This window comes from Lepidochelys kempii, unplaced genomic scaffold (genome assembly GCF_965140265.1).
Source record: "Lepidochelys kempii isolate rLepKem1 unplaced genomic scaffold, rLepKem1.hap2 scaffold_78, whole genome shotgun sequence".
In the NCBI taxonomy this organism is placed as follows: Eukaryota; Metazoa; Chordata; order Testudines; family Cheloniidae; genus Lepidochelys; species Lepidochelys kempii.
Window position 1 is genome coordinate 323399 of NW_027333645.1, and position 22845 is coordinate 346243.

A 22845-nucleotide genomic window follows, 5' to 3' on the forward strand; every position below is an offset into this window, starting at 1 on the left:
TTATTTTTCACATTCTGCTTTTCTAGACTATTTAGAGTCTGTTGCTTGTGAATGATAGTTTCTAATTTCCCAGTGTTCTCCACACCCAGGGATTTTCCTACTCCCTCCCATTGCAGTGGACTCATTAGATTCCCTAGTATTTCAGAATGGCCACACTGGGACAGACCAAAGGTCCATCTAGCCCAGTGTCCTGTCTTCTGACAGTGACCAGCACCAGGTGTCCCAGAGGGAATGAACAGAACAGGGAATCATGAAGTGATTCATCTCCTGTCACCCATTCACAGCTTATGACAAACAGAAGTTAGGGACACCATCCCTGCCCATCCTGGCTCATATACCATTCACGGACCTGTCCTCAATAGATTTCTCATGGTTGTTTTTTTTTTTTTTTTTTGTAACCCTATTATAATCTTGGCCTTCACAACGTCCTCTGGCAAGGAGTTCCCCAGGTTGACTGTGTGTTGTGTGAAGAAATACTTCCTTTTGTTTCTTATAAACCTGCTGCCTATTAATTTGATTGGGTGATTCCTAGTCCTTGTGTTCTGAGAAGGAGTAAATAACACTTCCTTCTTTACTTTCTCCACAGCAGACATGCTTTTATAGACCTCTCTCATATGCCCTCTTGTCTCTTTTCCAAGCTGAAAAGTCCCAGTCTTACATATCTCTCCTCATACAGAAGCTGTTTCGTACTCCTAGTCCGGGTTTTTTTTTCCCTTTTCTGAACCTTTTCCAATTGCAATGTATCTTTTTTGAGATGGGCCGACCACATCTGCACACAATATTCAAGATGTGGGTGTACCATGGATTTATATAGAGGCAAGTGTAGCCAGACAGACAGCCCCCCCCTCTCAGACCAGCATTGCTGGAAACACAGGAGGAAGCAGGAACAGGGCACTTAACATATATTCCAGCACAGCCTTTGAAGCTGTGAAAGCACAGGTGTGCTGCTACAATGTGCCTCTGGGAACAGATAGGACGATTAAGCTCACAGCAGGCAGAGGCCCTGTGACAGACATGGCTCTTAGTCCCTACTAAATAGCGTGATGCACACACCCCAACATCCTAGGTGGGAAAATATTTACCCTGATAAAAGAAATGTCCAGTAGTCAACACTTATTGTTTCTCTCCCTTGCAAGTGTAAACTACTCTTGCGAAAGCTGGTGTCACCCAGACAGACCAGCCTCAATTTGGCATAAGAAAGGAGAAAGAGAATAAAGGAGTACAGAGGTATAAGTAGGGGACCTACAGCACCATGATTTTTGAGTGCTTTTCACTATCTATCTGCGGGTCAGATAAGTGACAGCCTCCCAAGACTTCTGCAGCTAAGAGGGTCCCTACGCCTTGTCCCTTATTTGTCTTTCCGCGGAATTGAGTGACCGATCCTGGCTTGGCACCGCTGGAATCGAGAGATGCAAGGAGGGTAAGAAGCACCCACACCTGATCTCCTATCTTTAGTGTACACATATTTTGAAATAGAGCTCTATACGTTGTTTTCTTTCTTTGGGATTGTGGCTTCAGTTTTGTAACTTGTTTGTGTGTGTAACATCTCTACATTTAAATAAGTAGGCACGAGCAATTTTGTAACCACATGATTAGAATCTAGCTTAATAAATTTTGGTTACCATTTGCGCATAAGCCTGACTTGTTTTCTCTGGTTTACTGTAAAGCAGCCGACACAATTAAAGAACCTCAGCCGTTTTGGCTCTAAAGCCTGGCCATTAGGTGAGAGTACTAAGAGCCTAGCGTTGAGTTGTGCCGCCTCCACGGGGCAAACTCTTGGGGCACCTGTCAGTCAATCCTGGCTGCCCGCTGCGAAGGAGCTCTGAGCTCTAAAGTCACGGGCAGTTAAAGTCACGGGTGTGGAGAGGCTCTTAGTGCTGCCATTGGGGCACCTGTCAGTCAGTATTGACTGCCCGCTGCGAAGGAGCTCTGAGCTCTAGCAGTTAAAGTGACGGGTGGTTAGGACCTTGGGGCATCCGTCAGCCTAACCCGGGCTGCCCGCCGCGAAGGGACAGTGCGTCCTAGCGGTTAAAGTCACGGATGGTATAAACGGGCATAGCTGGCACCTCACCAAACATCCTTGGCCGTCGGCTAACACAGCCCCAATGAGCCACTTGGTGTGAGAGCTCGGACCTGCCCCTGTCCCAGAGGGAGGGGGTCATCTGTGAGGGGACTGCACCACTGACCTATCAGCTCTTAACACCCAAACTTTCAGTCACTCTATCATCAGTGCCTGTGCGTGTAATTTAAACAGCAAAACCAGCATCACTGGGCTAGACCAAAGGTCCACCTATCTCTGTATCTTGTCTTCTGACAGCAGCCAGTACCAGGTGCCCCAAAAGCCACTCAACAAGGCACCACTGGGAGTTGAACCCAGGATCTCCTGTTTACAAGACAGGTGCTTTAGCCAGCTAAGCCATGGTGCCCGTCTCTGGCTAACGTATGGTGTCTGCCCACACCTGACTCCCTGCCAACGCCCCCCACGGCCGGACAAGCGTTGCTTGTGTTGGATTCTGTAAAGCAGAGAAGCAGGTGAAGTTTTGCTCCCAAGGTGTGTGTGTGATTCTTTGGACAAGTCTGCGCTACAAAATTAAGTCAGTGTAACGACATTGCTTTGCGGGGTAAAAAATTTAACCCCCCTGAGCAATGCCATTATGCCAACCTAATCCCAGTGTAGATAGCACTGGATTAACAGGGGGACTTCTTCCCACCCGCTCTGCCTCCTTGGCTGAGGCCTGCTGGTCCACCTTTCATTCGCTCCTCTCCTCCCCTAAGGCCTCATTGCCGGCTGCTCGTGCCTCTCCGCCCCCTACCCCACGGTCTGCCTGCCACCCACACTTCTCTGCCCCCTCTCCTGAGACAGACTCTGCCCGCCACCCACACTTCTCTGAGCCCTCCCATGAGACCTGCCCAGCCTGCCACACACTCCTCTCTGTCCCCTCCCCTCACCTGCCCTGAGAACCGCTCACACCTCTCTGCCCCTCCCACGAGGCACCTGCCCGGAGGAAGTTGTGGCTCTTCAGTTTCAGTGCCTGAGCATCCTTGGCCCCAGTGGGAGCCAGGCTACGTCTACACGACAGAGTTATGCTGCTTTAGTTAAAACGTTTTAATTAAGCCGCTGTTGCATGTCCACACTAGGCTGCTTGTGTCACCGGAGCGCATCCAGGCTAGCAGCTCTTGGATCCCCACAGAGAGCAGTGCATTGTGGGACGCTATCCCACTGTGCAACTGGCCGCAGGGTGCTTTGGGAAGGGTTTGCAATGCCTCGTGGGCAGCCACACGAGGCAGGTTTCTCTATCCCATTGTTCCATGGGCATCCGACTCGATTGCCAGCTGCTTTTCAGCTGCCGTGGGCATGGTGGGCAGAGAGTGTGTGTGTGTTCGGGACAGACAGTGTGTGTGTTCGGGGAGCGTGTGTGTTGTGGAAGAGTGAGTGTGTTGGCACGCTGTCCCTAAGTTCAGACAGCTGCTGGAAGCAACCAGTCCTGAGTCAGGGGGAGAGGGGACACCGCAGTCCTGAGTCAGGGGGAGCGGGACAGCCCCGACATCAGCCCCCACTTCCCGCACTGGCTCAGCACAGCCCAGCAGTCTCTGTCACATACACACACTCACACACACTGCTGCCTGCCTGGCTGTGTGTCAGGGTGCAGGACAAGGGGGGTTTAGAGGGCCATGGGCCCAGCACTTTTTAGCAGCCCTAAGAACGGACGACGGAGGGGGGAACAAGGTGGAGCCTTGGGGGAAGAGGCGTTCTGTGGGTGTGGCCTCAGAGGGAGGGAGGGGTGGCATCAGGGAGAAGGGGCGGTGTGAGATTGGGGCCTCAGGGAGAAGGGGCGGAGTGAGTGAGGGCTGGGGGGAAAGGGGTGTCATGGGGATGTCACAGTTTGGACGCCGGTGGCCCCCCCACTGTAAGGAAGATTCCCCCACCCCTGCTCTGGGTCCTAGGTGTGGTGAATTTGTCAGGTCTGAGACAGGAGTTGCTTGTGAATGACAGTGACCCCTTTGCCAATTGGCACCAATAAGCTTTTGTCACACATTGCGAGGGGGCAAGGCAAGACGGCTATAGTAAAGTAGTGAGGAACAGGTATTTTAGCCCCAGGCTAAACAAATCCTTGGTACCATAGTAACCAAACGGCAGTTGTTTCAGGTTAATCAAGACACCTGGGGCCAATTAAGATCCTTCTAGAAAGCAGTGGAGATAGCTAGGTTGATTGGAATACCTGAAGCCCATCAAGGCCTGGCTGGAACTCGTGAAAAGCCTCCCAGTTCGTCAGTGAGGCGCATGTGTCAGGATCTGTAGGAGGAAGCCGTGCTGTTGGAGGAACCAAGCAGTGCAAATCCACATCAGGTGCAAGGAAGGAGGCCCTGAGGTAACAGCGAAGGAGATACTGAGTGGGGGCTGCTGTGGGGAAGCGGCCCAGGGAATTGTATGTGGAGGGTCACAGTGAGCCTCTGAGGCTAGCAAAATCCACCAGGAAACGTGGGACCCATAGAGACAAGGACAGAGCTTTGTCACAACATGCACTGAGCTATACCCTCACCCCCTGATATAATAGAAAGACCAGCACAAAAAACCGAGAAAGGAACAATAAGATACTAAAATAACAACAGTTGGAACTCTCCATTTCTCTCAGTCTTTGGGTGGATGGGTACGAAGAGCTGTAGCTACAGTTGAGGAACCAGGCGATCGGACAGCTGGCCCAGCCCTCCATACTAGTACCTCCCTCACATATAGGGAAATGGGTCAAAATTGGAATTCATGTCATGACTCACTTCCCATAGGGGATCGGTCTGTCTCAGGCTCTGTCTATACTTCAAACACTGGAAGTATTCTTCTGACAACCTAACACTGTCTACGCTGGGGCTGAGGTCACATTAACTACTTCTCTCAGTGGAGTGGACTTTTCACACCCCTGAGAGAGGTGGCTACGTCAACATCGCTTTTCAGCATAGACCAGACTTCAGATGGCTTCTTGACCTAAAAGGTAATGGACTTCAGCCTTTTCCTTGGTGGTTGAGGACTGCAACTTTCCTACCTGCTGAACACATCCTATGACAGATGACTTTCCTTTGCAAATTAGAGAAGTGGGGAAGTCAGTGACCCTTACAGTCTAAGTGTAAGAACTTGTAAAAACTTCTACAAATTGTCTCTTCGAATACTTTTGCTTTCACTAGAAATAGACTTTGAAACTAAGCAAAATAAGTTCTATTTGAAACACAAAAATTTAAAATCTATACTGGGCCAATATTCACTTATACACTCTCACACACATTCTTCCACCCCAACCATTGGAGTGAGGTTTTCTACCAGAACTCCTTACACTACAGGGGGTAAATTAAAGCAAATTAACTTTTCAAGATCAGCTGTCACTTCCTGTATGACTAACAAAACAAAAAAAACAAGACACTTTGTTTTACAAAGTGATTCAGATTATCACACAATTAGTCTCCTACTCTTTAACCAATAAATTCTTTTTCATTGGAAACAATAACATATTCAAAGAGCTCAAATTCTTGTCATATGAGTTCATTTTCTTTTAATCCCCGTTGCCAACAACTGAACCTTGGCTCTAGTTCTGGTTTGTCCCAACGTAGGTCCCAACCAATTCTCTGAGTTCATATATCGCTGGTTCTTCTAAAAGGCATTTATCGGTATAACTATATTGCTCAGGGGTGTGAAAAATCCAGAGTTGAGCAATGTAGTTACACAGCCCTAACGCCCTGTGTAGATAGCGCTACGTCAGCAGGACATATAGCTTGAGGGGGCTGGACTAATGAAGTCCGACGGGAGAGATCTCTCCCATTGGCTTAGAGCATCTGTAATAGCATGCTACACCAGTGCAGCTACATGGGGGCAGCTGTGCCAACATTAGCTTTATTGTGAAGCCGGAGCATCAGACACAAAACCAGAGAATCAGGACTCAACATGCGAGTATCTGCAAGTCTGAAACTGGAACCGGACACATTCGTTGCCTCATTGGTTGCCATCATTTCCACAGCCTGAAAGTCCTTGTTTCTGTGAAAATAGAATGAATTATATTGAAATTATAATTCATTAAAGAAATGCTACTTGAAGGGTTTGTTGAAATATAGTTGTCAAGAAGAGAAACATTAAGGAGTGTGAGACAATGGGTCCTCAAACTAATTAACTTAGAGCTCCTACTGAGCTGGGAGATTGGTAAACATTAGTATGCAAGTAAGATATGTATGTATATTTGTCAGTTTCTGCTTCCTTTTGTCTCTTATGTTAAATTGGCTTATCTGTATAAATAAGTTAGCTTGAGCCTTTGCAGGGGGCTCACATATCTGTGTGCATTGGCAAAGTGCTTTGCTAATAAACAGAATGGTCTGACAAATTATGTGAGTCCTGAAGCTGACTTTGACATTACCCAATGAGGCACCCAGTTTGGAATCCATGAGGAGGGAATGTCCTATGAAGCACTCTCTCTCTTTGGATCCAAATGGTGAAGGATGATTGTTCTCAATCTAACCCTGGCATGCTTTGGATCTGTAATCAGTGAGTTGTACAAACAAACAATTTTCCTTGGGGCTTTGGTCACCATAGCTTCTTTTACTGGGATGGAAACCAAGAACGGAGCGTGTACTCATTCAACCCCAGTTCTTTCCAAATCCTTGGCCTTGGTTAGGGTAAATGTACACTTCCCTGAAGTAGAATCCTTTACAAAAGCACTCAAAATCTCAGCAGTGTTAGTGAGGAATGGCTTCCTGAAACATGCCCGGCTTTTCTTTAATTTGGTGGCACAATTCCAGGCAAGGGACTGGATACAGGCCTGTTAGTTATCAGAGCTGGAGTTTCTATTCAAAACTAGCTATTTTTCTGCAGCTATTAGATTTCCAACACTGATTTCATTTCATACACTTTTTTTAGCACCTACAAAGGATAAATTCAATAAAAAACCCACTTCTATTTCCTCAACATCTGCATCATGAAGGGGACCATTCCCCATGCCATAGAATTAGTTAGGTTATTTAAAATTTTTTTAGTAACATAGCATCCCCCATAATGGGGGACAAAACAGCCCCCTTGCCAGAAGTGGCTTTACCAATTGATGGAACCTGGGATTTAAACTCCTAATGATCACACGGTGCTTGGGATCAAATTCCCCTTCCAGGTTTTTGACACTTTCATCTCCAGGCATAGCGACTCTGATATAGGATTAAAGAAGTCAAAGCATCGTCTGATGCATCGTGATAATGCTCTGTGTTTATCCACTTGCCCAGCATCTTCCTGCTGAGAATTCTGCTCCTCTTTCTCACATGCCATCGCATCACCTGCTGCGGTAGAGACAGAAACCTCAAACAGGGATGGAAAGGGGAAGGCCAACGAAAAAAAGTGCTGGAGAGAGGTCAAATAAAAACAGGAACTGAACTCCTCCAAACACTTCCCCTAACTGGGAGAGAGGAGGGGATCAATTCAGCCTTCACATCCCATCAAATTCATGGGGGGAAGGGAGGAAGCTACTGCCTGATGTCTGCTCGGATCTACAGGAAGCCATGAGCTATAGTTACCCTGAGGTTATGACCCCTGCTAGGGACAATAATGAACTGAGTGACCTCCCAAGGGCTTCGTAGGGCAGCCCAGATGTTTCCTTCAGGCACTTACAGATTCTGAGTTGGTTTCATGTTTCCTCACCTTTGCAGGGAGCTCTCAGGGTCTGTCTTTCCTCTGAACCCTGGAGCTCTGAGACCCATGGCTCTTCCCCTTCTTCCAGCTGGGAAAACACATCAGGTTTGGAAATGGGAAACCCTGCTCAGATGAAAGAAAACAAAGGAGTTCAGGTGATTGCATAAGACTCTGTCATAAAAAAAACAAAACATTCTATTAATTTCACTTCAGTGCTTAGTGTGACCTGGTGTGCCTTGGGGAGTCCTGACTGAAAACGCAACTGAGGGGAACTGAGGGGCAACTGAGGGGAAACAGCTGTTCAACCAGTCAAGATTGTACTGTGGTTAATGTCACAGACACTCAATTTCAAAGCATCTCCTAAAACACAGAGAAAGTAAATCCATGTCCCAGAAGTTGAAGACTCCAGACAGAGGACAAGTCTCCCTGGAACTGCTTCTTGCAGAGAGAGAGAGGTCCAGACACAATGAGAGAGTCCTGGGGAAGCTGGGAACACTAAGAATGGGCTGGTGGGGTTCAGTGGAGAAAGGGAACAGGAAGGGCAGGGATATCACTGAATGCAGGATCTCAGCAGTCCTAGATGTCAGGATAGCACCTAGTGCAGCCCATTGGAAAACATAATCCCAACTATACATATAAAATGATGGGGTCTACATTAGCTGTTTCCACTCAAGAGAGGGATCTTGGAGTCATTGTCGATAGTTCTCTGAAAACATCCACTCAGGGTGCAGAGGCAGTCAAAAAGCGAACAGGGTGTTGGGAATCATTAAGAAAGGGATAGATAATAAGACAGTAAATAACTTGCCTCTATATAAATCCATGGTACGCCCACATCTTGAATATTGTGTGCAGATGTGGTCGGCCCATCTCAAGAAAGATACATTGCAATTGGAAAAGGTTCAGAAAAGGGCAAAAAAACCCAGACTAGGAGTATGAAACAGCTTCTGTATGAGGAGAGATATGTAAGACTGGGACTTTTCAGCTTGGAAAAGAGACAAGAGGGCATATGAGAGAGGTCTATAAAAGCATGTCTACTGTGGAGAAAGTAAAGAAGGAAGTGTCATTTACTCCTTCTCAGAACACAAGGACTAGGAATCACCCAATCAAATTAATAGGCAGCAGGTTTATAAGAAACAAAAGGAAGTATTTCTTCACACAACGCACAGTCAACCTGGGGAACTCCTTGCCAGAGGACGTTGTGAAGGCCAAGATTATAATAGGGATACAAAAAAAACAAACACACACCATGAGAAATCTATTGAGCACAAGTCCGTGAATGGTTATTAGCCAGGATAGGCAGGGATGGTGTCCCTAACTTCTGTTTGTCATAAGCTGTGAATGGGTGACAGGAGATGAATCACTTCATGATTCCCTGTTCTGTTCATTCCCTCTGGGACACCCGGCGCTGGTCACTGTCGGAAGACAGGACACTGGGCTAGATGGACCTTTGGTCTGTCCCAGTGTGTCCGTTCTTAAATACCAGGGAACCTAGTGAGTCCAGTGCAATGGGAGGGAGTAGGAAAATCCCTGGCTGTGGAGAACACTGGGAAATTAGAAACTATCATTCACAAGCAACAGACTCTAAATAGTCTAGAAAAACAGAATGTGAAAAATAAGAATCGGGGTCATGTGACTTCAGAATTGAGGGACTCAAAAAACCAAGTCTACAGAGAAGAGAGATTGTGGCTATTGCACATGGGGATGGGGGGAGCAACTCTCCAGGTCTCAAGGATTTTCACCAGCAACCTGGGCCATTGTCCCATGCACGGGGCAATCTGGAGCAGTGAGGAGTTGTGTCATCTGTAATCCTGGCTGAGTTTCAATGTTCTGCTGCTGGAGCTCCCTTGTCTGGATTCCCCCAGCCAGCATTCAAGGTCTGTGTGATCAGTAACCCTGGACCAGCCGCTCTGACTCCAGCAGCCTGCTTCTTACACCCCAAGCACTTTCTGGTCTGGGTGGAAAGGCTCAGGGTTTGAGAGAAGGCCAGGGGTAGGAAGCTTCTGCTCGTTATGCTGGACCTAACCCCCCGTTTTACTTGTGCAAACAGGAGATATTTGACACTGTGCGATTCTGCTCCTGTGCTCTCTTCCCACAGCGTTCAGCAGCAGGGGAGGGTCTCTGGTCGTGTGTGTGTCACTGGCATGCTGGGGTGATGCTGGAACAGGACAGAGCAGAGGTGGCATTGTGGGGGTGGCGTGAACCTCATCTCTTCAGTTCCCCTTCCAAGAACCGAGGGGACAGGAACCCTTACCCAGCGAGGTCACAGTCTCATAGGTCTCCTGCATGACGTCTCTGGAGAGGGCTCTCTGAGCGGGGTCCAGCAGAGCCCCCTCTTCCCTGGTGAAATACACAGCCACCTCCTCGAAGGTCACCGTCCCCTGAAAGAGCCAGAGCCCCACACTCAGGACCTGCTGCCCCATTCACAGCCCCACTATTCACGGGGGAGAGGAGCCAATCCAACGGAAACTCTGGGTGGACCGCAGCCAACAGAGTCCCACCCCCACCCCACTCAGACCACCCAGCAAACACCAGGGTGAGGGGGCGAAGAGACACCCCTCCTCTCTCCCAGCAGATCCATCACACACCTACTAGCCACAGATTGATACCGGAGATGCTGCCCCGAGCAGAGTCTAGGGAGAGATCTCTTGTAGGAAGCCCAACACCCTCCTCCTTGTGAGGAGCTGGATATGAGGCAGGGGAATCTCCCCTAAGCCTGACTGGTGGCTTCCCCCTTCATATTTAAAGGCACCCACTGGTTAGTTGGGTCAGGCTCCAGCACTAGGAGTCTGGTCCTTTTTCCCAGCCCCATCTACGTGGGTTATTTTCTGTTCACCAGATTGGAGCATTTCCACCTCCGAACCTCATGGGTCTGTTCCAAGAATCTAGGCCACTTATTAAACAACTCCCAGCAGGTCTGCCACCCCCGGCCTCCTCCCTTTCTCCACCCTGTGCATTTCCTGTCCCCGCTCCAACCTCCAAACCAGACGGTGCAAACCTTCCCCTCTCCCGTGTATTTGCTGTCCCTCTCCCTCCTGCAGGAACAGATCAGAACCCCCCCAATAATCCCTACCTGAGCTGGCTCCCCTGCAGCTATGTCGCTCCCCTGTCCCATGGGAGGACGGGATGAACCGGAACGAAACGTGAGCGTCGTTCTGCAGCCTGATCGGGCGAGAAGGGCCGTTGTGGAGGTTTGGGAACGGGCATTAGTTCATTTCACATCACGCTTCCCCAGGCTCTTTCCTTGCAGAGCGAGATCCGAGATTCTGCCGTGCTGAGAAAATGCTAAAAGAAAAGGAGTACTTCTGGGACCTTAGAGACTAACCAATTTATTTGAGCATGAGCTTTCGTGATCTACAGCTCACTTCATCGGATGCATACCGTGGAAACTGCAGCAGACTTTATATACACACAGAGAATATGAAACAATACCTCCTCCCACCCCACTGTCCTGCTGGTAATAGCTTATCTAAAGTGATCATCAAGTTGGGCCATTTCCAGCACAAATCCAGGTTTTCTCACCCTCCGCCCCCCACACAAATTCACTCTCCTGCTGGTGATAGCCCATCCAAAGTGACAACTCTCTACTCAATCTCTGGATTACAGCAGACACCTGGCCCCTCCTGCCAGGCTAGGCCCACAGACACACTTTTAACCTCTTTTCTCTCTCCCGCATCCCAAAACAAAGTCTCTGAACGCAATCCTAGAAAAAAGCAGAACCAAAGGAGTCCCTTTCGAGGATTCCCTCTGACACTGACCCCACGGCAGCCACACCCCAGCAGGAGGGACATGGAGTCAGGAACTGGGTTTTCCTCTCTCTCATCCTCGTCTTGTCCACAGGAAAGTGATTCTCCCCACAGTGCAGTAATAGATCTGTCTGGGCAGATGAGAGAGCTGGAAATCTCTTTCAAAACTCTTTTATCCCACGGACCCTGTCAGTCTCTCTATCTCCTTTTCCCTGTGCCCTCTCCATGCCTGTCTGCAAGGAAACTCTCATTCCTGGGTTGTTTGCTCCCCCATGGCTGGATTTGCTCCTGCAAATGGCAGGAGAAATGGGGTGGGGGGCTGTTTGTGTAGAGTCATTTTATAGTCCTTCACTGCCTGCCTGGGATTTCCCCATTGCCTGCCTAGGACCCCCACCTGCCCTCCACCAGGATCTGCCAGGCCATTTGCCTGGGACCCCCTCCTCCTCCCAGCAGGACCCCCTGACGCTTTACAGGAGGACCCCTCACTCTGCGCCAGGGACCGCCCCACCACAGCGCTGTGCACTGGGCATGGCAATGGTCCCAGGAGCCAGCTGGGCAATCCCAGACAGAGCCCCTGACACAGCACCAGGCAGCGTCTAATCCCCTGCCCAACAGACCCCCACCGGTCTGCAGCCAACAGGCCCCCAGCCATACCCACCTCCAGGACCCATAGCCTTAGGGCTGGGCACATCAGAACTACTCCCCGAAACCCCAAACCCTCCAGAACCCACCTACCTGACTAGGGCTCCCCCTGCCCAGCCACCCAGAGGCCTCCCCCTACCACAATGCCCCTTCAGCTCCCGCTGCAATCTCCCCACACAGACACCTGCCCCCCCCAGCAACAGTGTTCCCTCACAGTGTCTGAGAAGTGGATAGAAAGTTATCACCACCCCCTGCTGGCCAGTCACACAGGCAGAGGGAGCCCGGGGGGACGCCTCTTTAACAGGAGAAGGGAAGCCATGGAGGGCCAAAATAAGTAAGACATTTCCATACTCTGTCACTAGCAAATAATGGCCACCGTGGATCCACCCCAGAGTTGGCTACAGCTTTGCACTGCGGGAAGCCCCACCTCACGGAGACCCTTTGTCATGGGGTTTGGGATATTTCTGAACCACGCTGCACTCAGAGGGACCTCCTCATCCTGTGCCAGCTGGAGAAAAGAAAAGGGTCCAGCCAACTCTCCTGTTACCAACTGGGAACCACCCATCCCCCAAACAGGGGGAGGCCCCTGGCTTTGATGGGTATTGAATCTATGGCTAGTCTCTTTTATCAGCAAACATTTTTAACAGAGAGAAAGGAGGGAACAAATGATTCTCAAAGGAGAGGGAAAGATGATCATTGTTGCAGGGGGATTAATTTCCCAACCAGGATGGAGAAGGACTCAGGGCGACAGGTTCCCCCCAAAGAAGGACAAGTTGCTAGGATTTAGAGACATGGGGAACAGCCCCAAACCCAAGAGGATTTTTAATTGACATTTGATGATGACATCGTAAGAGGGAAAACTGAGATTTGAGATCAGTGTTCAGAAATGGAAGAGAAAGGAGGGAAATCTGAGGGATTTTGGATCCATTTATGCAAATTATAGAGAGGAAAGTGGAAAATGAGAGGGATTTTATAGCAGTTGTTGATAGGAGGTAAAAGCTGAGTGTATTTCCCACCACTATTTGGTCAATGAATAGAGCGGAAATGGGCAACATTGGCAAACGTTTGAGATCCATATTCAGGAATCTGAGAAAAGGTGTAAATCTGAGATTTTCGTCGTAATTTATAATTACAGAGACAGGGAAAGCTCTCAGGGGCATATTCAATTAGAAGTAGACAACTAGAGTAAAAGTGGGGCAAACTTTTTTTTATCAATCTTTGAGACGTACAGAGAAAACGTGTCACAAACTACGCAATTGAGAACATGGGATAAACGCCAAGACCGGGGGGGGGGGGATTTTATGTGGCTATTAAATAATGAGCTGGAAAAGGGGGACCGTTTGTCATATAAAATCCAGCCTGTCCAATACATAAACAGAAAGTGATGGTCCCCACCCCGGCCCCCGTTCACCTGGGCAGCAGGGAGCCCTCTGAGGGGCTGACTGAAGGGGGCGGGGGGGGGGAGCTGGAGGGGTCCCTGGGGGCGGGGAGGGGGCGGCAGTGGGGGATGGGCAGGTGGGGGCAGGTGGGGGCTGGGGGCAACGGTGCGGCAGTTGGGGGCAGCAAGTGGGACTCGGAAGCGGGGATCGGGGGCAGCCCCATGGGGGACACGTCCCCTCCCTTCCCCTCCCCGGCAGAGACCCGGTGTCTCCTCCCACCCCCACGCCGGGGCAGCCAGGTTGGGGGATGGCTCCGGGCTCCAACTTCCCACCGACACCGGGACAAATCGCTGCGGATAAAACGGGGGAGGAGGGAAATCCCGCCCCCCCCCACGGGAGGGGAGTTTCAATGGACATGTGAGGAGGAGGGAGAGACGGGGGGGGGGGATCAGGGGAGACCAGAGAGCGGATCAATGGGGGGGTGGGGGGAGCTACCGAGAGGGAAAAGGGGAAAACTGGGGGGCATTTGTGCCCGTGGGGGGAAGGGGATCCAATTAACTCCCCCGCCGCCCCCCACTTCCCCCCCGGGAATTTCCTGGCTGCACAGAGACAGTTCAACCCCCCCCCCCCACGCAACTCCGGCTTCTCCCCCCAACACCCCCCAAGGGACCCCGCCCGCCGGGCCCCAGTCTCTGCCCCCCCCAATCCCAGCCGTGCCGGGGGCAGAGAGTCACTTTCCTGCCCACCCCCGCGGGGTCTCCCACTCACCAGGTCGCGGGCGGGCAGAGCCCGGGGCTGGTCCCAGCTGGAGAAAGCCCCCCCCGGCCGGGCACGGGGGGGTTAATGACGGGCCCCCCCAGCACAGACCCCGGAGCGGAGCCGCAGCTGCTCCTCCGAGAGACCCGACACGAGACAGCGCCTGGGGGCGGGGCCTGGAGCTGACCGGGGGCGGGGCAGCGTCTGGGGGCGGGGCCTGGAGCAGACAGGGGCGGGGCAGCGTCGGGGGCGGGGCCTGGAGCAGAGCAGGCGCTGCCTCGTGTCGGATCTGTAGGAGGAGCAGCTGCGGCTCCCCTCCGGGGTCTGTGCGGGGTGGGGCCCGTCATTAACCCCGCCGTGCTCCGGTGAGTGGGAGACCCCGGTGGGGGAGCGCTGGGCGGGGGGGGCAGGAAAGTGACTCTCTGCCCCCTACCTGCCCATCCCCCACTGCCGCCCCCTCCCCGCCCCCAGGGAGCCCTCCAGCGCCCCCCCCGCCCCCTCCAGTCAGCCCCTCAGAGGGCTCCCTGCTGCCCAGGTGAACGGGGGCCGTGGGGGGGGGACCATCACTTTCTGCTTATGTATTGGACAGGCTGGATTTTATATCACAAACGGTCCCCCCTTTTCCAGCTAGTTCTTTAATAGCCACATAAAAGCCCCCCCGGTCCTGGCGTTTATCCCATGTTCTCAGTTGCGTAGTTTGTGACACGTTTTCTCTGTACGTCTCAAAGATTCCTCAAAAATACCCTCAACGTTTGCCCCACTTTTACTCTAGTTGTCTACTTCTAATTGAATATGCCCCTGAGAGCTTTCCCTGTCTCTGTAATGATAAATTACGACGAAAATCTCAGATTTACACCTTTTCTCAGATTCCTGAATATGGATCCAAAACATTTGCCAATGTTGCCCATTTCCGCTCTATTCATTGACCAAATAGTGGTGGGAAATACACTCAGCTTTTACCTCCTATCAACAACTGCGATAAAATCCCTCTCATTTTCCACTTTCCTCTCTATAATTTGCATAAATGGATCCAAAATCCCTCAGATTTCCAACCTTTCTCTTTCATTGCTGAACACTGATCTCAAATCTCAGGTTTCCCTCTTACGATGTCATTATCAAATGTCAATTAAAAGTCCTCTTGGGTTTGGGGCTGTTCCCCATGTCTCTAAATCCTAGCAACTTGTCCTTCTTTGGGGGGAACCTGTCACCCTGAGTCCTTCTCCATCCTGGTTGGGAAATTAACCCCCCTGCAACAATGATCATCTTTCCCTCTCCTTTGAGAATCATTTGTTCCCTCCTTTCTCTCTGTTAAAAATGTTTACTGATAAAAGAGACTAGCCATATATTCAATACCCATCAAAGCCAGGGGCCTCCCCCTGTTTGGGGGATGGGTGGTTCCCAGTTGGTAATAGGAGAGTTGGCTGGACCCTTTTCTTTTCTCCAGCTGGCACGGGATGAGGAGGTCCCTCTGAGTGCAGCGTGGGTCCAGAAGTATCCCAAACCCCATGACAAAGGGTCTCCGTGAGGTGGGGCTTCCCGCAGTGCAAAGCTGTAGCCAACTCTGGGGTGGATCCACGGTGGCCATTATTTGCTAGTGACAGAGTATGGAAATGTCTTACTTATTTTAGCCCTCCATGGCTTCCCTTCTCCTGTTAAAGAGGCGTCCCCCCGGGCTCCCTCTGCCTGTGTGACTGGCCAGCAGGGGGTGGTGATAACTTTCTATCCACTTACCAGACACTGTGAGAGAACATTGTTGCTGGGGGGGGGGCAGGTGTCTGTGTGGGGAGATTGCAGCGGGAGCTGAAGGGGCATTGTGGTAGGGGGAGGCCTCTGGGTGGCTGGGCAGGGGGGGCCCTAGTCAGGTTAGTGGGTTCTGGAGGGTTTGGGGTTTCGGGGAGTAGTTCTGATGTGCCCAGCCCTAAGGCTATGGGTCCTGGAGGTGGGTATGGCTGGGGGTCTGTTGGCTGCAGACCAGAGGGGGTGGGGGTCTCTTGGGCAGGTGGGGCAGGGGATTAGACGCTGCCTGGTGCTGTGCCAGGGGCTCTGTCTGGGATTGCCCAGCTGGCTCCTGGGACCATTGCCATGCCCAGTGCACAGAGCTGTGGTGGGGCGGTCCCTGGCGCAGAGTGAGGAGTCCTCCTGTAAAGTGTCAGGGGGTCCTGCTGGTTGGAGGAGGGGGTCCCAGGCAAATGGCCTGGCAGATCCTGGTGGAGGGCAGGTGGGGGTCCTAGGCAGGCAATGGGGAATTCCCAGGCAGGCAGTGAAGGACTATAAAATGACTCTACACAAACAGCCCCCCACCCCATTTCTCCTGCCATTTGCAGGAGCAAATCCAGCCATGGGGGAGCAAACAACCCAGGAATGAGAGTTTCCTTGCAGACAGGCATGGAGAGGGCACAGGGAAAAGGAGATAGAGAGACTGACAGGGTCCGTGGGATAAAAGAGTTTTGAAAGAGATTTCCAGCTCTCTCATCTGCCCAGACAGATGTATTACTGCACTGTGGGGAGAATCACTTTCCTGTGGACAAGACGAGGATGAGAGAGAGGAAAACCCAGTTCCTGACTCCATGTCCCTCCTGCTGGGGTGTGGCTGCCGTGGGGTCAGTGTCAGAGGGAATCCTCGAAAGGGACTCCTTTGGTTCTGCTTTTTTCTAGGATTGCATTCAGAGACTTTGTTTTGGGATGCGGGAGGGAGAAAGGAGGTTAAAAGTGTGTCTGTGGGCCTAGCCTGGCAGGAGGGGCCAGGTCTCTGCTGTAATCCAGAGATTGAGCATTTTCTCAGCACGGCAGAATCTCGGATCTCGCTCTGCAGGGAAAGAGCCTGGGGGAAGCGTGATGTGAAATGAACTAATGCCCGTTCCTAAACTTCCACAACAGCCCTTCTTGCCCGGCCAGGTTGCAGAACGACGCTCATGTTTCTTTCCGGTTCATCCCGTCCTCCCATGGGACAAGGGAGCGACATGGCTGCAGAGGAGCCAGCTTAGGTAGGGATTATTGTGGGGGGTTCTGATCTGTTCCTGCAGGAGGGAGAGGGACAGCAAATACACGGGAGAGGGGAAGGTTTGCACCATCTGGTTTGGAGGTTGGAGCGGGGTAGGAAATGCACAGGGTGAAGAAAGGGAGGAGGCCAGGGGGTGGCAGACCTGCTGGGAGTTGTTTAATAAGTGGCCTCGATTCTGGGAAGAGACCCATGAGGTTCGGAGGTGGAAATGCTCCAATCTGGTGAACAGAAAATAACCTACCGAGATGGGGCTGGGAAAAAGGACCAGACTCCTAGTGCTGGAGCCTGACCCAACTAACCAGCGGGTGCCTTGAAATACGAAGGGGGAAGCCACCAGTCAGGCTTAGGGGAGATTCCCCTGCTTCATATCCAGCTCTAGGAGTGGCTAAGTCATTATGCAAGGTAACCTATTTCTTCTTGTTTTTTCCTGCCCCCGCCCCCCGCGTTCTTGTTAAACCCTGGATTTGTTCTGGAAATGGGCCACCTTGATTATCATACACATTCTAAGGAGAGTGATCACTTTAGATGAGCTGTTACCAGCAGGAGAGTGGGGTGGGAGGTGGTATTTTTTTCATGATTTGTGTGTATATAAAAAGCTCTTCTACACTTTCCACAGTTTGCATCGGATGAAGTGAGCTGTAGCTCACAAAAGCTTATGCTCAAATAAATTGGATAGTCTCTAAGGTGCCACAAGTCCTCCTTTTCTTTTCACAAGGAGGAGGGTGTTGGGCTTCCTACAAGAGATCTCTCCCTAGACCCTGCTCAGGGCAGCATCTCCGGGAATCTGGGGGAATCCAGACAAGGGAGCTCCAGCAGCAGAGCATTGAAACTCAGCCAGGATTACAGATGACACAACTCCTCACTGCTCCGGATTGCCCCGTGCATGGGACAATGGCCTCGGTTGCTGGTGAAAATCCTTGAGACCTGGAGAGTTGCTCCCCCATCCGCATGTGCAATAGCCACAATCTCTCTTCTCTGCAGACTTGGTTTTTTGAGTCCCTCATTCCTGAAGTCACATGACCCCGATTCTTATTTTTCACATTCTGCTTTTCTAGACTATTTAGAGTCTGTTGCTTCTGAATGATAGTTTCTAATTTCCCAGTGTTCTCCACAGCCAGGGATTTTCCTACTCCCTCCCATTGCACTGGACTCACTAGGTTCCCTGGTATTTAAGAATGGCCACACTGGGACAGACCAAAGGTCCATCTAGCCCAGTGTCCTGTCTTCCGACAGTGACCAGCGCCGGGTGTCCCAGAGGGAATGAACAGAACAGGAAATCATGAAGTGATTCATCTCCTGTCACCCATTCACAGCTTATGACAAACAGAAGTTAGGGACACCATCCCTGCCCATCCTGGCTAATAACCATTCACGACCTGTCCTCAATAGATTTCTCATGGTGTTTTTTGGTTTTTTTTTTGTAACCCTATTATAATCTTGGCCTTCACAACGTCCTCTGGCAAGGAGTTCCCCAGGTTGACTGTGCGTTGTGTGAACAAATACTTCCTTTGGTTTCTTATAAACCTGCTGCCTATTAATTTGATTGGGTGATTCCTAGTCCTTGTGTTATGAGAAGGAGTAAATGACACCTCCTTATTTACTTTCTCCACGGCAGTTTTCATTTTATAGACCTCTCTCATATCCCCCCTTTGTCTGTTTTACAAGATGAATAATCCCGGTCTTTTTAATCTTTCCCCGTACGGAAGAGTTTCATACCTATAATCATTTGGGTTGCCCTTTTCTGAACCTTTTCCAATTCCAATATATCTTTTTTTGAGATGGGGCAACCACATCTGCAGGCAGTATTCGAGATGTGGGTGTACCATGGGTTTATATAGAGGCAATATGATATTTTCTGTCGTCTTATCTCTCCATTTCAGAATGATTCCCAACATTCTCTTTGCTTTTTGACTGCCGTGGCACACTGAGTTGATGTTTTCAGAGAACTGTGCCCAGTGACTCCAAGATCCCTCTGTTGAGTGGAAACAGCTCATTTAGAGCCCATCATTTTGTATGTGTAGTTGGGATTATGTTTTCCAATGGGCTGCAATATGGTGCTATCCTGACATCTAGGACTGCTGAGATCCTGCATTCAGTGATATCCCTGCCCTTCCTGTTCCCGTTCTCATAAAACAAGAAGAGCATCCAAATGTGTGTTTACCTTCATTCCCTCAGCGGTCCTCATGGGAATCCCTGATCAGTTCCAAAGTGTATTAAAACCTTTCTTAAAGGGTTACCTCCTGGTGGTTATCAGGTCCTGTGAGTTTGTAGCCCAGAAAGACCCCCCTCAGTCAGCTCAAACTCAGCTGTTTATCCCCCAAAAGTCTGTTGTCTTCAGTCTCCTGAATGAGGGGAAATCCGTCACTACTCCTTTCTGCGTTGGGTAAAGCTTCAAAAGGTGGAGCTCTGCATAACCAGCCTTGAGATCTGGCATTCATCACCCCGTAGCGATACCAGCTTGCACAGGAAACCCATCCCGCAGCCCTTCCTGGTATCATGTGGCGCATCTCGGCATCATAGTCTGTGAAGAATTCATGCTTTCAAGGGCTGGCTTAGATATACAGATAACAGTCATAATTAGGGCAAGAGTTTGCAGGCAATGAAAAGAGAGTAATTGTCAAACGTGAGCAATATCTAATCCTTTAAAGCCTGAAAGTGCCTTGGGGGGAGGGGACAGGAGCCGGCTGTGTGGGGGCGGTGGGGCTCAGATACTGGGCATTGAGAGCCTAGAGCCAGCTGTGCGCTGGAGAGACGGGGCATGAACCAGCTGTGTACAGGGCAGATGAGCAGGGGAGAGGTGCTGTGGACACGGCCGCGAGCAGCTGTGAGTGCCGTCCTCTCTGCAGCATGATGAGAGAGCCTGGCGTCCCACTGCCGATCCCAGACTTGTATGAGGAGGGAAGAAATTGGCATCAAGTCTCAACCGCAGCCAGCCTGTGCCCTGGGGAGGAGACGGGTGTCTCCAGGGAGAAATCTGGGGGATTGTGACCCTGCATGCCCCACCCACCCTCTGATCAGCAATTCTGGATATTAACGGTGATTCCAGAAACAAAGAGTAATTTTGGGAAAAAATGCAGTCCTAGCGACAATTTCCGGAAAACACTGGCCCTGGTTGTAACATTAAATCCGATAGTCTCAAGATCTAGGCCCATGTTGATCAGATCTGTCACTCTGCCTTCACGGAGTTCACTCTGCTGGTGGGTTCTACCCCTTCCACCATTCTGTGTCTGCCTTGTCTATTTAGATTGTAACTTCTTCAGGGCACGGGCCATCAACGCTTCTCGGTTGGTACTGTGCCTAGCAAAATGAGGACCCACTGTTAGTTGGCCCTTAGGCACTAAGGTAATGAATATGATTTATAATAATCATCTCCTGGCACTTTGAGCCAAGGAAGCCGGCCTTGGGACGTTACTACTTAAAAGTGAGCTGGGCTTAAAAGCATGGAATATTCTTTGTGACAAGTATCCCACAAATTCCACTGACCTCCCTTGTTTTCTTTGCCTTGAGCAGGGTTTCCAGTTTCCAGAACTGATGTGATCTCGCAGCTGGAACGAGGGGAGGAGTCGTGCGTCCCAGACCTTCATGGCTCTAAGAAAAAAGTGCTCCCGAGAGCTCCCTGCATAGGTGAGGCATTGGTTAAACCAACCCCAAAACTGTCGGTGAATACAGGAAACATTTGGGATGCCCTACAAAGACCTTGTGAGCTCTCCAAGTTCAGGATTGTTCCCTGCAGATGTAGAATCGTTAGGCAGAGGTCACTCATGGCTTCCCACCTATCCTGACTGACAACTAGCAGCAGGTCCCTCCCCAATCTCGCTGTCCCCTGAGATTTCTTCTGAGATACGGACCCAGAACTGATCCCTTCCTTTCTCTCCTCTGGGGAAGGTTGAAGGGAAAATCAGCTCCTGATAGGTTTGATCTGTCCTGTACACATTTTGGTTCCTTCATCCCTTTTCCCATTCTTCTCTCTGAGATGTCCTTTCTCTCTGGCGCAGGCAGAGACTTACGTCTGGATTCTCTCGGTCTCCCGTCAGGTGTTGGGATGGTGAGTGAAAACGAGGAGGAACCCCAGCAGGAAGATGCTGAGCGAGTAGAAGCCCATGGGATGTTGTCAGGAAGGTCCAAAGGGAATGATTCTGGGAGCTGTGCACGCCCAGAAAAAACAAAAGCCTGTGAGAGTCAGCAGAGGCCAGAGGAAAACTTCGGTAGCCAGTCAGACCTTATTACACGTGAGAGAATGAACTTGGAAGGAAAACGCTACACATGCCTCGAGTGTGGGAAAAGCTTCAAAGGGAGCTCGGACCTTCTCACACATCAGAGAATCCACACGGGTGAGAAACCTTACGGATGCCCTGAGTGTGGGAAACACTTCAAGCAGAGCTCACACCTTATTACACATCGGAAAATCCACACGGGTGAGAAACCTTATGGATGCCCTGAGTGTGGGAAACACTTCAAGAAGAGCTCACACCTTATTACACATCGGAAAATCCACACGGGTGAGAAACCTTATGGATGCCCTGAGTGTGGGAAACACTTCAAGCGGAGCTCACACCTTATTAGACATCGGAAAATCCACACGGGTGAGAAACCTTATGGATGCCCTGAGTGTGGGAAACACTTCAAGCAGAGCTCACACCTTATTACACATCGGAAAATCCACACGGGTGAGAAACCTTATGAATGCCCTGAGTGTGGGAAGCACTTCATTGACAGTTCATCCCTCCTCTCACATCAGCGAATCCACACCGGGGAGAGGCCCTACACATGCTCTGAGTGTGGGAAAAGCTTCAATCGGAGCTCAAACCTGATCAGACATCAGCGAATCCACACGGGAGACACACCCTACACATGATCTGAGTGTGGGGAATGCTTCCGTGATAGCTCAGCCCTTACCACACATCAGAGAATCCACACCGGGGAGAGGCCCTACATTTGCTCTGAGTGCGGGAAAAGCTTCAATCAGAGCTCTACCCTAATCACACATCAGAGAACGCACACAGGAGAGACCCCCTACATGTGCTCTGAGTGCGGGAAAAGCTTTAATCGGAGCTCTGTACTGACCACACATAGAAGAATCCACACAGGTGAGAAGGCTTATGGATGCTCTGAGTGTGGGAAACGCTTCGATCGGAGCTCATACTTTATCATACATCGGCGAATCCATACGGGTGAGAAACCTTATGGATGCCGTGAGTGTGGCAAACACTTCAATCAAAGCTCAGCCCTTTTCACACATCAGCGAATCCACACAGGAGAGAGGCCCTACACGTGCTCTGAGTGTGGGAGAAGCTTCAATCAGCGCTCAACCCTTATTAGACATCAGAAAATCCACATGGGAGTGATCTGTAACAAATGCCTTGACTAGGGCTGGCCAAAGGTATTTTTTTCTTTTAAATCACATTTGCTAATTCCCACTTAGTGATCTGTGCCCCATCTTCACCGTGGTTACTCAGCTCCCCCAGATGAGTTGCCTGCTCCTGCCTTTTGCAGCTCACCCTTCTTTGGGGTCAATCCTGTGATGTTTTCTATCAACTCCTTTCCTTTTGGGTCAAAGGAGCGTGTGTCCCTCCAGCCAGGAATGTTCATCAGCTCCAGGTGGGGGAGAGAGGTTTGTTCCCAACAAGCTACACTGAGGCAAAAACTACCCGTGCCTTACATCCACTAGGACTGTACATG

At 50.6% G+C, this 22845-nt stretch overlaps 2 protein-coding genes and 1 non-coding gene across 3 annotated transcripts in view; 1 reads left to right on the forward strand and 2 right to left on the reverse strand.

Annotated features, from left to right (window-relative positions):
• LOC140904802 (uncharacterized) overlaps window positions 1-22845 on the forward strand; it is a 491655-nt gene that overhangs the window by 216584 nt on the left and 252226 nt on the right. Inside the window, 1 exon segment of the mRNA XM_073327146.1 lies at window positions 21564-22487. Coding sequence (XP_073183247.1) covers window positions 21564-22487 — 924 coding nt within the window.
• Window positions 2353-2426, reverse strand: TRNAT-UGU (transfer RNA threonine (anticodon UGU)). Its single transcript has one exon. It is a non-coding gene; the product is annotated as a tRNA-Thr (tRNA).
• Window positions 5869-10894, reverse strand: LOC140904804 (zinc finger protein 707-like). Its single transcript, XM_073327149.1, has 4 exons — window positions 10716-10894; window positions 9897-10023; window positions 7655-7768; window positions 5869-6016 (listed from the first exon to the last, which is right to left on the reverse strand). Exons 1-4 carry the CDS (start codon window positions 10755-10757, stop codon window positions 5988-5990), a joined length of 312 nt encoding a protein of 103 aa, XP_073183250.1. The 5' UTR covers window positions 10758-10894; the 3' UTR covers window positions 5869-5987.

Bases quoted from the DNA above. Each gene is read 5' to 3' on its own strand.
- LOC140904804 (XM_073327149.1), bottom strand. From the start codon at position 10,757: ATGGGACAGGGGAGCGACATAGCTGCAGGGGAGCCAGCTCAG. The intron at 10,024-10,715 runs GTAGGGATTATT...TGGCTCTTTCAG, and splicing joins CTGCAGGGGAGCCAGCTCAG to GGGACGGTGACCTTCGAGGA. The intron at 6,017-7,654 runs GTGAGGAAACAT...CTATTTTCACAG, and splicing joins CCTGAGAGCTCCCTGCAAAG to AAACAAGGACTTTCAGGCTG.